Source organism: Prunus avium, chromosome 5 (assembly GCF_965620075.1).
Source record: "Prunus avium chromosome 5, drPruAviu1.hap1.1, whole genome shotgun sequence".
NCBI lineage: Eukaryota > Viridiplantae > Streptophyta > Magnoliopsida > Rosales > Rosaceae > Prunus > Prunus avium.
In genome coordinates this window covers 14,725,757-14,741,865 of record NC_142288.1, presented here as the reverse complement: position 1 = coordinate 14,741,865, position 16,109 = coordinate 14,725,757, and the positions used below count along the sequence as shown (strand labels likewise).

At 38.8% G+C, this 16,109-nt stretch overlaps 2 protein-coding genes across 2 annotated transcripts; both read right to left on the bottom strand.

Annotated features, from left to right (window-relative positions):
- Positions 1 to 8,482: 8,482 nt before the first annotated feature.
- Positions 8,483 to 12,060, bottom strand: LOC110758065 (Chlorophyll A-B binding family protein). The gene is made up of 6 exons (XM_021959856.2): positions 11,833 to 12,060; positions 11,574 to 11,740; positions 10,854 to 11,000; positions 10,321 to 10,453; positions 9,590 to 9,682; positions 8,483 to 8,963 (listed from the first exon to the last, which is right to left on the bottom strand). Exons 1-6 carry the CDS (start codon positions 11,971 to 11,973, stop codon positions 8,661 to 8,663), a joined length of 984 nt encoding a protein of 327 aa, XP_021815548.1. The 5' UTR covers positions 11,974 to 12,060; the 3' UTR covers positions 8,483 to 8,660.
- Positions 12,061 to 12,367: 307 nt separating this feature from the next.
- On the bottom strand, positions 12,368 to 13,094 carry CP12-3 (CP12 domain-containing protein 3). The gene has a single exon (XM_021959857.2). It carries the CDS (start codon positions 12,999 to 13,001, stop codon positions 12,582 to 12,584), a length of 420 nt encoding a protein of 139 aa, XP_021815549.2. The 5' UTR covers positions 13,002 to 13,094; the 3' UTR covers positions 12,368 to 12,581.
- Between the last annotated feature and the right edge of the window lie 3,015 nt (positions 13,095 to 16,109).

The following is a 16,109-nucleotide window of genomic DNA, read 5'->3' as shown; positions in this document are numbered from 1 at the left end:
TACAAAAATCCACGTGCTCTCCGATGTGTATGATGGTGGTGAAAAAGCCATCGAGATTCAAGTCAATGGTAGAGCCAGAGTGCAATTGATGTAGAGTCAGTTTACTGTATAGTACTAGTGTAAGCAAAATACCATTTTATAAAAAAAGAAACATATATATTATTTCTTTCTACGTTGTCGGTGTTCGCGTATTGTAATATTGCATATGCATACAAACAAAAATGATGATATGAGAATATATATACATAATTAAAAAATATTTAAGTTTGAATTAGAGCATGCATGCATGTGGCTTACTGTTTAACAGACAGCAGGGATGGAAGACCAGGATGATTAGCCAGTAGTACTCATAATTAAACTGGCATGATACGATGGTTTCTGATATTCCATTTCTGATATTTTCATTAATTAAGACCAAGTTGATCGATCAAGTGCGTTTTATATTTACCCAGAAAGAAGAAAAAACCAAGTCTAGTTTTGGCAAAAAGTTATATATATATATATATATATACAGTCCCGATCTCTTGGACTACAGGGGTCCAAGAGATTTGTGGTCACTTACCGTTGGATGTAAATTCAACGGTTCACTCATTCTTGCACTTCTTTTAAGAAACTTTTTTGAACCATTTGATTAATATCCAACGGTGAGTGACCACAATCTCTTGGACTATATATATATATAGAAAGACAAGGGTTGAATTAGTCTAATACTGCTCTTAGCCACATATCTGCCTGGCCAAGTTGCCAGCCAGCTAATTGTTGCGAATGCCGCCTAACATACAGGAAAAATATGGTAGATATGCGGACTAACATTTGACAGCGCGACAAGCGTTTTGATTGACCTCATTCAGGTATGTTACTGGGCAACGGGTCAAATTCAATGGAAAATGACTTTAACTTGTAAACTAGTGATCTTAAGTTCGAATTTCTATGACACCATAACAATGTATTTGTGAGAAAAACCACCCCCAACCAAAACTCACATATACTCTTTTCTTTTCTTATGTTTCTATATGAGACCACCTCATTCTCAATACCATGCCCTAATCATGCCGGGTACAACATTCAATCATGTGTTAAAAGGCAACATAGACAGGCATCTTTGAATATTCATCTATGAACTATTTGTTATTCACGCGTCACCCTGGTTAGGGCTGATCTTGTGATTTGGATGATCTTGTACAAAATTTAAAATAGAGCCCTCATATAACCTAATATAAAAATACTAAAAAAATATTTCGGGAGCCTTAAAAAATTTGAGACCCTGTGCAGTAGAACCACTTGCATCATGCCAGGGCCGACCTCTTCTTTATTTTTGTATACGATTTGTTTTGGTTGTAAATCATACTATTTGTCTTAAGGGCGTTTTTCTTTTTCTTTTTTGGTATTGAAAAAAAAGATAAACGAAATTTTCAAATGCACAGGTTTAGAGACAGTAAACAACACACACCTTCTAAGGCTCTGAAAAAACCTAGAAGAAAAGGTAATTTTTGAAGCATGAGAAAGCACTTGTGCCTTGTGGTCATCATCGGAATGACTCGATGTTTTTTTGGCTTGAAAACTTATTTGTCTGATGATGATGGGCACAGGCACAGGTAGCGCATTATTGATTCAAGAAAATGGACCCAAATGCAAGCATGTCCTATAGTTATATAGTGATCACTTTAAGAGGCTGACTTTTCAAAAAAGCATTATGATTGGATATGGACCATTTGATTTTTGACCTAAAACGTAGGTGTCAGTGTAACACCCTGCCATCTGTCACTATTTCATTCATTTATATTATTTGTTGCACATACGTCAGGCCAACTTCATGCTTTTTTGATGGGAGACCACTTTATAACGTGAGGGTTTTTTCTGAAGGGAAATGCATGCCGTGGTGTTCACACACACCTAATTTCCTTTCCACACATGAGGAGCTTAAAGGGAAGAAATATAGATGTATTTAATTTTTTGATAAAGCGATATTAAAAGTGGAGGAATCAAACCTAGAACATCGGTCGCAAGAGAAAAAAAGAAAAGAAAAGAAACGAAAAGGGTATAATTTCAACTCAAGGAAGGAGCCAATGGATGCGACATAGTACAGTACAGATGAGGCAGAATTTTGTTCTTTTTAAAAGAAGGGGTTGCTTAATCGTCCATTCTTAAGCAAGCGTGCTCATCCTTGTAAGTTATATATCCAACGCCCATGATCCATCCAAAAATTCCAATCCATGGGAGGGGCTAGAGGTGTCAAACGGGCCGTGCCGGGCCGGCCCGTCCCATTTAAACTCGTGCTTTTAACATTTTCGTGCCGTGTCGGGCCGGCCCATTTAACTTATCGGGCCGTGCCGTGCCAGCCCATTTAGTAAAATCATAAATCCCAGCCCGGCCCAAAGCCCATGTCCAAATTGAAACGGGCCGGGCCGGGCTCGTGCCGTGCCCGTGCCGTGCTCGTGCCTTACTCGGGCTCAAGAACCAGCCCATTTAATTTGAATTTTTTTTTTCCCTTGATTTTTTTTCCACTACATAATTCATATTGATTTTTTTTTCCCTTGATTTTTTCTTTCTATAATTCTTCATTGTTTTCAGTTTCGAGAAGATATACTCTCAGGAAACAAAACTCAGAAGCCTATTACACAGCATAATGCACCAAAACAAAATTCAGACAAAACAAGCATACTCTCAGGGTGCTATTACACATAGAGGTGTCAAACGGGCCGTGCCGGGCCGGCCCGTCCCATTTAAACTCGTGCTTTTAACATTTTCGTGCCGTGTCGGGCCGGCCCATTTAACTTATCGGGCCGTGCCGTGCCAGCCCATTTAGTAAAATCATAAATCCCAGCCCGGCCCAAAGCCCATGTCCAAATTGAAACGGGCCGGGCCGGGCTCGTGCCGTGCCCGTGCCGTGCTCGTGCCTTACTCGGGCTCAAGAACCAGCCCATTTAATTTGAATTTTTTTTTTCCCTTGATTTTTTTTCCACTACATAATTCATATTGATTTTTTTTTCCCTTGATTTTTTCTTTCTATAATTCTTCATTGTTTTCAGTTTCGAGAAGATATACTCTCAGGAAACAAAACTCAGAAGCCTATTACACAGCATAATGCACCAAAACAAAATTCAGACAAAACAAGCATACTCTCAGGGTGCTATTACACAGCATAATGCAACAAAACTGTCATTCCAACAATCTTATGCCCAATGACAACTTTCAAATTCAAGTTGTGTCATCCTTTCGAATTCGAATGATCATTTTTCTGCAATCTAAATTTGAAAGGTTTTGGCTTGCAAAAGCTAATTAAAGAATGTTGTTTATTGGCATTGGCAGACAAATGAAATTTGTAAATGCGGATTGGCACAACAACATTCTTTGGGAATTTATTCAGTTTCTCAACAGCAACCAAATCCAAACATAGAAGTTTAATGGATAAACCAAAATTATGACTTGCATTGCATCTAAAAAGAAAATGGAAATGTAGAAAACAAATGATAAAAGAGAAATGCCATGAAAAGAAGAGAACTTGTGGGTGTTAACAGGCAATGAGCTTGGCAGCCACACTGGCCCAGTGGCCACTACCCACAACACAACGGTGACTTTGGTTTTGTGAGGAGCTTCATATTTCTTCTAAACTTGATTAGGATTATTGCATTTCAAGTTCAGAAGAAAAAACCCATATAATAAAATCTCGAATCAGCCCTAAATATATCAAGTTCAACTCAAAATTAAGACAAAATCTAAAACCACCAAAGGCATCATATAATACCAGAGAATATAAATCAAAGTTGTCATCATTGTAAGATCTAGAGAAAACCAGCCATGGACGTTCAACAGAGAAGACGAGAAGAAGGCGAAGCCCCAAATCGATGTAGAAGACGACGCTCGCCCCAAACCCAGATCAATGCCATGATTTTGTCTTAAAAAAATGCAATAGAGGATTGAAGCGGGCTCGGGCTCGGGCCGTGCCGTGCCGTGGGCTCGGGCTCGTGCCGTGCTTGAAGCGGGCTCGGGCCAAGTCCATTTAATTTCGGGCCACGGGCCGGCCCGGTCCATTGGACCTTTTTTTAAATCCCAGCCCGGTCCAAGCTTTCGTACCGTGCCGAGCACGGCCCACTAATATTCGTGCTCGTGCCGTGCCGTGCCTCATTTAAACGGGCTGGGCTCGTGCCGTGCTGGGCCGGCCCGTCCCGTTTGACACCTCTAATTACACAGCATAATGCAACAAAACTGTCATTCCAACAATCTTATGCCCAATGACAACTTTCAAATTCAAGTTGTGTCATCCTTTCGAATTCGAATGATCATTTTTCTGCAATCTAAATTTGAAAGGTTTTGGCTTGCAAAAGCTAATTAAAGAATGTTGTTTATTGGCATTGGCAGACAAATGAAATTTGTAAATGCGGATTGGCACAACAACATTCTTTGGGAATTTATTCAGTTTCTCAACAGCAACCAAATCCAAACATAGAAGTTTAATGGATAAACCAAAATTATGACTTGCATTGCATCTAAAAAGAAAATGGAAATGTAGAAAACAAATGATAAAAGAGAAATGCCATGAAAAGAAGAGAACTTGTGGGTGTTAACAGGCAATGAGCTTGGCAGCCACACTGGCCCAGTGGCCACTACCCACAACACAACGGTGACTTTGGTTTTGTGAGGAGCTTCATATTTCTTCTAAACTTGATTAGGATTATTGCATTTCAAGTTCAGAAGAAAAAACCCATATAATAAAATCTCGAATCAGCCCTAAATATATCAAGTTCAACTCAAAATTAAGACAAAATCTAAAACCACCAAAGGCATCATATAATACCAGAGAATATAAATCAAAGTTGTCATCATTGTAAGATCTAGAGAAAACCAGCCATGGACGTTCAACAGAGAAGACGAGAAGAAGGCGAAGCCCCAAATCGATGTAGAAGACGACGCTCGCCCCAAACCCAGATCAATGCCATGATTTTGTCTTAAAAAAATGCAATAGAGGATTGAAGCGGGCTCGGGCTCGGGCCGTGCCGTGCCGTGGGCTCGGGCTCGTGCCGTGCTTGAAGCGGGCTCGGGCCAAGTCCATTTAATTTCGGGCCACGGGCCGGCCCGGTCCATTGGACCTTTTTTTAAATCCCAGCCCGGTCCAAGCTTTCGTACCGTGCCGAGCACGGCCCACTAATATTCGTGCTCGTGCCGTGCCGTGCCTCATTTAAACGGGCTGGGCTCGTGCCGTGCTGGGCCGGCCCGTCCCGTTTGACACCTCTAATTACACAGCATAATGCAACAAAACTGTCATTCCAACAATCTTATGCCCAATGACAACTTTCAAATTCAAGTTGTGTCATCCTTTCGAATTCGAATGATCATTTTTCTGCAATCTAAATTTGAAAGGTTTTGGCTTGCAAAAGCTAATTAAAGAATGTTGTTTATTGGCATTGGCAGACAAATGAAATTTGTAAATGCGGATTGGCACAACAACATTCTTTGGGAATTTATTCAGTTTCTCAACAGCAACCAAATCCAAACATAGAAGTTTAATGGATAAACCAAAATTATGACTTGCATTGCATCTAAAAAGAAAATGGAAATGTAGAAAACAAATGATAAAAGAGAAATGCCATGAAAAGAAGAGAACTTGTGGGTGTTAACAGGCAATGAGCTTGGCAGCCACACTGGCCCAGTGGCCACTACCCACAACACAACGGTGACTTTGGTTTTGTGAGGAGCTTCATATTTCTTCTAAACTTGATTAGGATTATTGCATTTCAAGTTCAGAAGAAAAAACCCATATAATAAAATCTCGAATCAGCCCTAAATATATCAAGTTCAACTCAAAATTAAGACAAAATCTAAAACCACCAAAGGCATCATATAATACCAGAGAATATAAATCAAAGTTGTCATCATTGTAAGATCTAGAGAAAACCAGCCATGGACGTTCAACAGAGAAGACGAGAAGAAGGCGAAGCCCCAAATCGATGTAGAAGACGACGCTCGCCCCAAACCCAGATCAATGCCATGATTTTGTCTTAAAAAAATGCAATAGAGGATTGAAGCGGGCTCGGGCTCGGGCCGTGCCGTGCCGTGGGCTCGGGCTCGTGCCGTGCTTGAAGCGGGCTCGGGCCAAGTCCATTTAATTTCGGGCCACGGGCCGGCCCGGTCCATTGGACCTTTTTTTAAATCCCAGCCCGGTCCAAGCTTTCGTACCGTGCCGAGCACGGCCCACTAATATTCGTGCTCGTGCCGTGCCGTGCCTCATTTAAACGGGCTGGGCTCGTGCCGTGCTGGGCCGGCCCGTCCCGTTTGACACCTCTAGGAGGGGCTTAGGGAATCTTTTGCTAAGATATTTTATATTCGCATTTGGCATTTGGCATCTGGCTTCGGCCGATCCGACGTTCACGATATGTGGGGTCTTAATGTAGCTCCTTTTAATATAGACATTGACTCATTCAGCACGTAACTTTAATCTTGACTCATTTATTACCTTTTACAAACAAACAAACAAATCAACTATTTAATTATCTAAGAGTTTAAAAAAAAAATCACAAATGGTCCTCGAGGTTTGCCAAATTATCACCTTTAGTTATTTATGTTTTCTTTTGACATTATTGGTCCTTTATATATTTTTTTAAATAGTTTAACATTTAAAATCTTTTAGAAAAAAATTTAATCAAAAAAAGAGAAATTTTTCAAAACATAATTTTTTTATATTCAAATCCACTTGACATGTTATTATTGGACATGTAGGCTCCGTATACATGTTACGTCAAATTCATTATATTTTGTTGAAATTTCTGTTTAATTGACGAAAATTTCAACAGAACCTGACAGATTTGACGTGACATGTATGTGGAGTCTACATGTCCAATAATAACATGCCAAGTGGATTTGAATAAAAAAAAAATTATGTTTTGAAATTTTTCTCTCTTTTTAAAATATTTTAAATGTTAAACTATTTAAAAAAAAAAAATTCTTCATTTAGATCCACTAGACATTTTCTCATTGGCTATGTGTGCACCACATATGTGTCATGTTAGCAATTTAACAAAAAAATTTAATGAAATCTCACAGTGGGATCAAATTGATGTGTGAGGTGTAACATAAGGACCAATAATGTCAACAAAAAAAATATAAAGGACCAAAGGTGATAATTTCGCAAACCTCAAGAATCATTTGTGATAAAACCCAAAATATTTAAAACATTGTTTGATCCATGTCGTCAATCTAACGGAAAATTTTGACGGAACGTGACAGCGAGACCAAATTGATGTGTGAGGTGTAACATAAGAGACCAATAATGTCAATAAATAAATAAATAAATGACCAAGGTGATAATTTGACAAACCTAAGGGACCATTTGTGATAAAAAGCCATTATCTAAAAGGATAAATACAAACTCACAGGTTCTACAAAAAAAAATAAAAAAATCAAAATCAACATCAAAATCAAATTATTTGGGTGAGGGGGGAATTCTATTTGCAATCAAATCTCAATCTCAATCCGTTCTATCCCTTGCTTAATGCATAAAGACTCTCTCGTCTTTTGCTTTTTTGGTTGTCAAAATTAGGTAGGGGTAGGGGTGTTTTCTCAAACACACATTGCCAAAGTGTCGGAATTAAATTTGAAGACATTTTTTCATTGGGTTAGACCCCATTGACAATGCTGATTGCTAATTAATTGATGAGAATGTTTCGATAAAACCAAAAAAGAAGAAAAATAATTGATGGGGAAATGAATGCGTATGCGTAGCATGCAATTTCAAATGCGAGAGAAGGACAGCAAACAATAAGAAACAGAAATTGGGAATCGTAGAGTGAAAGATAGGTAACCGCGTCAGTCAGGTAATACTCTATTACTTACTCAGACTATATATAGCGTAGTCTATTCTATATCTTTACTAATACCAATATAAAAACAAAACAAAAAATATAGACGCTGGCACGCAAACCCATTTGCATGATATTAACAGCTGGAAATACAAAATTAGGTTTCAGAAGGAAAATAGCAGAAGCAAGCAACCCACCGACAAAAGCTTGCTTCCCACATGAAACCTCATGTAATGTAATGTAATTACTAATTACTAATACTAATAACTGAAAATTATGAAGACAGAGAAGAAGATGACTAGTGTATACAAAAGACTTGCATAGAGTATTTTGCTTTTATTGTAAATAGCCCAACTTTGCTATTATTGGAGAATGAGGAACCGAACTTAGAATCTCGGTGCATGAGTAAATGCTCTTAAATACTTGAGCTACAAGTAACCCTAAAACAATAAGCTTGCCTTCCTTTTCCCTCAACTTGGCCAAGCTCAAGCTGTTCTTCCCTGCTGTACAGAACATTGGATCTTAAAATTATTGGGCCCAATAGAAGTTGGTTCGGGCTTCGTATAAAAAATCTGAACAAAGTGCTTGTCTACAACTCCATGGGCCTTGGCTCAGGACATATTATGGTGGGCCTGCAAAACCTCACTCCACCAGTAATAATCCTGTTGCATCTTCTTCTAAGATAAGGATGCTGGGAAACTATAAGCTTTTCGATAATTAACTTCATAACATCTAATAATGCCAGTGATATGGGAGGAATTTACTAATTATTGACTATACAACAGAAACTATTGCTGTGTTTTCGACAGTCGTTTGGACTTGCAAAGTTGCTTATAGCATTTACATAATAATACAAGCCAAAGAGGATTACATAAATTTGAGTACTGAAAGCACGTTGTTGTGTAGGGGATCAGAAATGTGTTCAAGGAGGTTCTGTACAGGACCTTTACCTGTCAGTGCTGCTTGACTGTAGAAGCCTAACCAGGCTACCATCGCTAGCCGCCCATTTTTGATCTCTTTCACCTTCAGCTCTTCAAAAGCTACAGGGTCTCGGGAGAGGTTCAAGGGATCAAAAAGCTCTCCTCCTGGGTAATTAACATCACCTGGAAGGTAAATTCCCAGAGGCTCTAATGCTTCAATCCCACAATATCTTGCATATTCTGGTCCAACCTAGTCACCATCAAATGTTTGAAATAAATGAAAAACACGTCCACATTTCGAGTTGCGAAAGACATGCTTCAATCAGAAATATGAGAAGCAAATCTGTAAATCAGAGCTATATCTTTTGGCCAGTAGAAAAAGGTTTTAGAACCTAAAACCTCAGATAATTAAGCTAGTTAATATTTCATCCTTTTTATCAGATTACCCATTTAACACCATGAATGGTTCAATTTTGGAATGGTGTGGTTGTCATAAATGCAGAGATGCATGCACACACAATCTTTGCATGTAAATGTGATCAACAAAGTATGAAAATGAACTCTTCCGGACTGTGCTGTAAAGACAATCTCCCCTGCGGGACAATGAATTTTTCTGGACATTGCAAGGAAACAATTTCCATTTCCAACATTATGCGTGCTAAATTCTATCACAGAAATGAATGAACAATATCCTTAAGAATAAGTTTTTTCAGGCTCTTGAATGAGCCTCAAGAGCCGCATTCCAGACAAACTAACATCAACTAAGCATACTTGGAAACACCTGGTTAAAATGATGGAATCTGAAAATCTTTCTAGGGGCATATGGTACAGTCCATGAATATGTAAGACACGATGGGGGCTTTAAAATTTCATTACCATCAGGAGGGCTTGGCATATGGCTATAACAATCACTCCTTGGCTTCCAGCTACGTGCAGTCCCGGGATGCCTAGGTAGTCCAGTGTATCTCCCTGGTGAACATTGATAAGCCAAAAGGAAAATAAAGTTAATAAAAACAGTTCACCTCGCATATGTTCATACCAAATTAAATAAGAGGTTTATTTAAACTCGTACGACAGATGACAGTCAAATCAGGGGTATACAGGAACAATTATCCCCTAGCAATAATGGATCGGAAATAGTTGAGAATTTTCAGCTGTTATTCACTTCAGGGAGAAACTTAACCCACCGCAATCTACTTGCAAATTATGCCAAGATATATCACAAGCCTGGTAAGGACCTACCCTATCATTTCTATGCCAACTTTTAACAATACCTGCATGTGAGCCTTACCACAAACATTTGACCATATGTTGTAAGGATCTTACACTGAAAAATAAGTTACAAACAGTTTGCAAAAGACAAAATCATGGCTTGGAGACAAAGGAAACACTATTTAAACCATAAATCTCTGAAATAGGCAGGAACTCACAAACCTAACAAACTTGTGACATTATGTCTACGCCATGGTAGGATGAAACAGAAACCGGAAAACTGATAACCTAAAACATATTGTGACTAAGCTACCAATGTATTAGCAGTTGAAAATGATTTGTAAACTATCTCCACCATAAATGACTCTCTATTTGATTATCCAGAAAATACTAACCTTAAGTTTTGAATAGCCAACTCGCCACCATACAGGTTCAACAAAGTGAAAGGCTCCTAAGAGGTCCAAAATTTCAGGAATCAAGGCACCAAGGGCTGCTAGCATGGCCCAACGAGCATGGAGTATTTCGAAGCTGCAGGGTAAATTACATATTTATTTAAAGCCATTTACAACCAATGTCATAGTTAGCATAGTAAAACACTTTGAAAATAGTCTTCCTTTAGATGAATCATTGCAGAACTGGACACTTAACCCTCCAGAGTAATACGAAAGCACTTAGACAAGATCTATACAATATTGTGATTCGGGAAAGTTGAAAGGATATATCTTATAACACTATGGTTACCAAAGCCTAAATCAACGTACAAGATTTGTCACCCTAATTCTATTCCAAAGTTCAAAATTGTGAAAATTAGCATAACAGTTAAAATCATATGGGATTCTGGAGTAAAATTGAAACAGATACTCAGTGAGAAGATTATATTCAAGATGATTTCCTGTGTCATAAAGGGACCCAAGTAACTCTGACTTACTTAAAATATTTTTGGAAAGCCACAGGATCCCTGCTCAGACCTACAACATCAAAACCATAATCCCCAGGTAGTTCTCCAGTCAGATATGCAGGATAATCATAAGGAATTGGACCAAGCCAGCGGGGACGCTCTTCGCCATACCACAAGCTGTGAAACAGAAAATATACCATATAGTGAATCAGTGTTTACAATAAGTTACGAATTCTACACTGATCTTCTAATTTGACATAAGCTCGCGAATTATATTAATAAATAAAAAAAAATTTGATTTCTAAAACCACTATGTTTTTGTTTTGGTCAATATACGGTTAGTAATTAGCATAGTTGTTACTAGTTAGTCCCCAAAACAAGGTCCTCAATGAAAACAGCAAATGGTTAGTTTTCCATATGATGACATATTTTTATGAGACCTGAGCAAATGACGTACAGAAAATGATTAGGTAGTGGTGGTTATGACCAATTCTTAGATAGAAATATCCACCAAAAATAGGCTCAATATCTACTTATGCAACGAAAGATTTCATCTTTCCAAGTGTAAACACTCTTTTATATGGCATTGGCTAGACCTACACTACACTACACTACACAGAAGGATGGATGGATGGATGGGCATGTCCTACTATTACAAGTGCAAATTGGGATCCAACAACTGTCTACGGTGATGATAATTTTATCTATAATTACAGTAGAGAAATAGAGAATGGCTTACCCGAAAATTACCTCTGTTTTCGAGCCTTTTCGGCCAAGCCCCTAAACCTGGAAGAATTCTCAACTGCAACTTTCTTCCTTTCCTCCAATCGCCTCTGCAGCGACTCTCCGACTGCGCTGTTGGCTATGGCTTTCACAGCCGTGAATGGAATCGCCGAGAACACCACAACTCCCACAAGCTTCACACCAATAAATATATGCAACGTTAATTAAGAAAAAGAATTATAACAAAAAATTGGTACTGAAAACAGAAAGGGAGAGCGGAGCGGACCTCTTGCCATGAAGCTTTGCAAACAGAAGAACGAGGCTTAGTAAATGTGAGGTTGGTGGGGGATTTTAGAGCCAGAGAGTGAGGATGATGAATGAAAGAGGAAACTGAACAAGGCGAAGCTCGTGGCTGAAGCAGCGCCATGCTGTCATTCTAGTCGTTGGAGTTAAGTTTATAAGTTATGTTTTATTCTAGTCGTTGGACAGATTTCAACCCCTCCCTCATATATGCCTATTTAAATCCATCAAATTTTTTGCAAGTGTGCCCGTCCCTTACACTCAAATTTAAGTCCCTTTTATTGGCATATTGCTGCCCACGCCACATGTTCCACTATTAACATGTTGCGTTATGCAATTTGGTTGTATAAAAGCTTTTATCAGTAGCTCATGTAAAAAATAGTTTAAAAATAGTTTGAAAGCTTAATCGAATTTCACCCGCCAAGAAATATTCCTAGATCCGCCACCGATGCCGTAAGTAAATTAGATTAATGAGTAAAACAAAGGATGAGCAGTAGTTGTTAGTAAACTGAAGCCATGTATTAATGTAACACCAATCCATTATCCATCCATGTACACAATGATGGGCATCGTAAACCAAACATAGCATACAAATTTCTAATTAGGATATTTGGGCATTACGCATACAAAGGAAAACGCTTACATAAACACATACTAGCTAGACGGCATAGAAATTAATACAATACAGAGGTGGATGATGATCGGGAATTCAACATGCTAATTAATTAAACAATTTTAATCTTCGTAGATGCGGCACTCGTCGGTTTCAGGGTTGTCTTGACAGAAAGACTCGAGAGGATCTTTGTTGGCCTCCAATTTGAGCCTGAGATCGGCCTTGGCTTGGCTGACCTCCTCCACCTCGTCCCAGGCGACTTTGCACTCGTCGGCGATGGGATCTCCCTCGCACACTTGCTTTGCTTCCATCACTTTCTTCTCTATCATCTCCGCCAGTTGCTTCTCCCTCTTCTGCGTCCCTTTGAACCTCCCCTGCACCCCACCACTTTTCGTCTCACATTTTATCATCCTATTCTTATTATTATTGTCCGATCTCAGGCACAAAGAGGAAGAAGAAGGCGATGATAAATCATTAATCTTCTTCTTCAAATAAGTTTCAGACAAACACATCCCACCCGATCCTCCTGATAAACAAGCCATCTGCTGATCTGCTGAACTGATTGATCCTTCAATCTTCACTTCTTCTATGCGTCCTCCTACCTACAGCAACCAAACAAACAAACAATGACAATGGCTGTGGGGCTATTTAATTATACCTGAGTGCTCTGCTCAAATACGTGGGCCCCTTTGACCAAAAAAAAAAAAAAAAAAATACGTGGGCCCTTGACGGATTTACCTAAATACCCCAATAAAATACAGCTTTCCTTTTTTCTTTCTTTGTTTCTGGTAGGGTATCATTGGTACGTCCTACGGTAGGCATAGGATAAGGTTATTCAATCCATTATTTGTCACAAGACACCAAGCAAGCAATATCCTTATCTACAACAACAAACTCCAGCTACTCATATAAAGTCCAAGATGAAATCTTCCAATCACACAACAACAAAAAGTCCCCTTGTTTTTTTTTTTTTTTCTGTTCTTCTTGTGCTCCTGTTATCACATTTAATAACCAGGCGCCCACGAAAGCCCACGGTTTTTGTAGACCAAAAATTGAAAAACAAAAAAAAGCCCACGGTTTTTGGGTGCCCCTTCTATTTATTTGTGTTCTAAAGACTCAAATATCAAACATTAGATTTCCTAATAAATAAAAAATTAAAATCAAACATTAGGGTTTTTAACTCAAATGGTCTCCAAATTTATACACAATTTGCATTTTAGTCTCTCAACTAAATTATCCGTTTAAATGGTCCACATACTCTTTATTATTCGGCCATTTGGTTCCACCAATGTTGCCTTCAAATGTAAGAGTAAAACCCTACATCCTCATCAACATCCATCCTCATCCCCGACCAGGCATCATCTTCCCCAACTAACAAGGTCATCATCTTCCCAAACATGAAAAATCAATCAAACCTAGAAGATCAGAAAGAGAAAGAGGTGGGGAGAGATGACCATCCTTCCACATCAATCAAGGCAAACCCATATGCACAGGTTGCTGGAAGTAAATCACCTTTTGACCAGCACCCTTACTCATTCTTTCCTCTGCAAGCTCTGGTGAGAAAACAAAAAGGAAAAGCAAGAGGCGCCTCACCCAGATAGAGGAGTCCAGCCCGAAGGAAAGTCTTGGAACCCTAAAAAGCTCTGCTCCTATGTGCTTGGGTTGGGGAGATTTCACCAAAGAGGATTGAATGGAAGAAAGTGAAGGAAAATAGAGAAGAAGACTTGATAAAATTGGGGCTTCCAGCGCCTATAAAAAGAGGCACCTTCTACCCAGCAACATAACTCTTCCAGGGCGAGCAACATCCTTGCTCATTATTGGAAGCTTCAATTTCAATCTATGATCTTCCATCTTCTTCCTCTCTCTCTCATAAACATATCCAGAGAGAGCAAGCATCACCTCTCACCTCTCACCTCTGGAACCCTTCAATTTTAAGATGTGTTCTTCCATCTTCTTCCTCTCTCTCTCCCATAAACACATCCAGAGAGAGCAAGCATCACCTCTCACCTTTGGAATCCTTCAATTTCAAGCTATGTTCTTCCATTTCTTCCCATTTTTTCTTCTGGCAAGCCACCCAAGAGCTTGACGAAGCTTTCGTCAAGCTGCTGGAAATTTTCTAAAGCCACCCATTCTTAAACCTTAATCTTTCCCTTTCTTCCCTCAACAAATCCTCCCAAAATTCCCACTCCCCTTGCTTTGAACCTCTGTTTCTCATAGGAAATCCAAGCCTTCTCTCTCTTATGCTAAACTCATAAATGCTCAGCTCTCATGCCACAAGCTTCTCATGCTAAGCCATAATATTTATCTATAAGCAACTGTTGGTTTTGTTAGTGAAGGAAACCAAGGTACTTCCTAAGGCTCCACGAACCTTTCGAAACACTCTTGGGGCCTGATTCTAGAACTCAGACACATGGGTAACTCCACCCATTTGTTAGAAATATGCCCTTAAAGCCAACTAATTATGTAATAGTTAGAGTTAATGACATCTTTGATAAAAGACATATTATGTTATCAATGGGCAAGAAAGGTTATTTTATACATTAAATCATCCTATATTATCTTTCAATATGTAGAACAACCATAGTCCAAGGAATACACAAGTGGATATGAGGGCTATGTAATAAGATTACATATATGGAGACTTCTCATCATCCCTAAATCCTGAATATGTTCCTGGTCATAGGAATATTGATTGGTCGTCAATATTCCGCAAAAACTAGTATACACAATATCGTCTCTATATGTAAGGAATGGCAAGGTCTCAAGTCATTAAGTGTGGAGACACATCAATATGTGTGTAGGTGCTTGTAGAAGAACAAGTAAACTGAACGCGATCCAACACATGAGTTACAACATGGAAGTCTTTACTCACATGTCAAGCTAGAACTCATAAATTGCAATGGTGCAAACTAATCCTTAGACCTGAGGCATCATAGATGTTTTGTGGCTATATTGTTAATCTTTGAGGGCACTATACGATCATGCTGAATTAGGCATAGCTTAAAGGTGCTCATCAGGATTCTCAATAGAGTCATGGAAGCAAATGAATGTACAACAAGGAATCTCTACTCTCAGTAAAGGAGAGAGAATACTCCAAGATATGATTGGTCAAATCTCTGCGCAGAGTAGTGGATAAGACTTGAAAGAAGAAATCTTTAAATCTTACCAGGATAATCATATAAAAGGAATTATTCACATTAGGATTTTGACAATCGGATTCCATGATCTAATAATGTGAATAAGGAGTATTGACATAAAAGAAGGATTCAATTGCACGGTCATTCCAATTTGAATAGGTTCTTTCACAACGTCTCATTTAGCTTGGATAACCGTGACTTGCTGCTACACGACAACAATGGTTTGTGGATGTCCTAAAAGGTTTCAATTAACCTTTATTAATAGGAAGAATTAAATTGTGGAATTTAATTCGTATATAATTTCTGAGGAGTTAAGTCAACCCACTACATTGCTAAAGGAAACCTACGGATCTGCACACCCAAAGAATGTGATTAGAGGTACAAATGAGGAGACACAAGTCAATGGTTGATAATCGAATGTCAAAGTCAACAGTCAAAAGTCAACATGTTGACTGGAGCAATTGACCAAAGTCAAATAGTTTGACCGGGTCAATTAAGTAAGACTATAATTAT

Excerpts from the sequence above, each read along its gene's own strand:
- LOC110758065 (XM_021959856.2), bottom strand. The coding sequence starts at position 11,973 with ATGGCGCTGCTTCAGCCACGAGCTTCGCCTTGTTCAGTTTCCTCTTTC. Across the intron at positions 11,741-11,832 it reads GCAAAGCTTCATGGCAAGAG|CTTGTGGGAGTTGTGGTGTT; the intron begins GTCCGCTCCGCT and ends ATTGGTGTGAAG. Across the intron at positions 11,001-11,573 it reads GAAAAGGCTCGAAAACAGAG|CTTGTGGTATGGCGAAGAGC; the intron begins GTAATTTTCGGG and ends TCTGTTTCACAG.
- CP12-3 (XM_021959857.2), bottom strand. The coding sequence starts at position 13,001 with ATGGCTTGTTTATCAGGAGGATCGGGTGGGATGTGTTTGTCTGAAACT.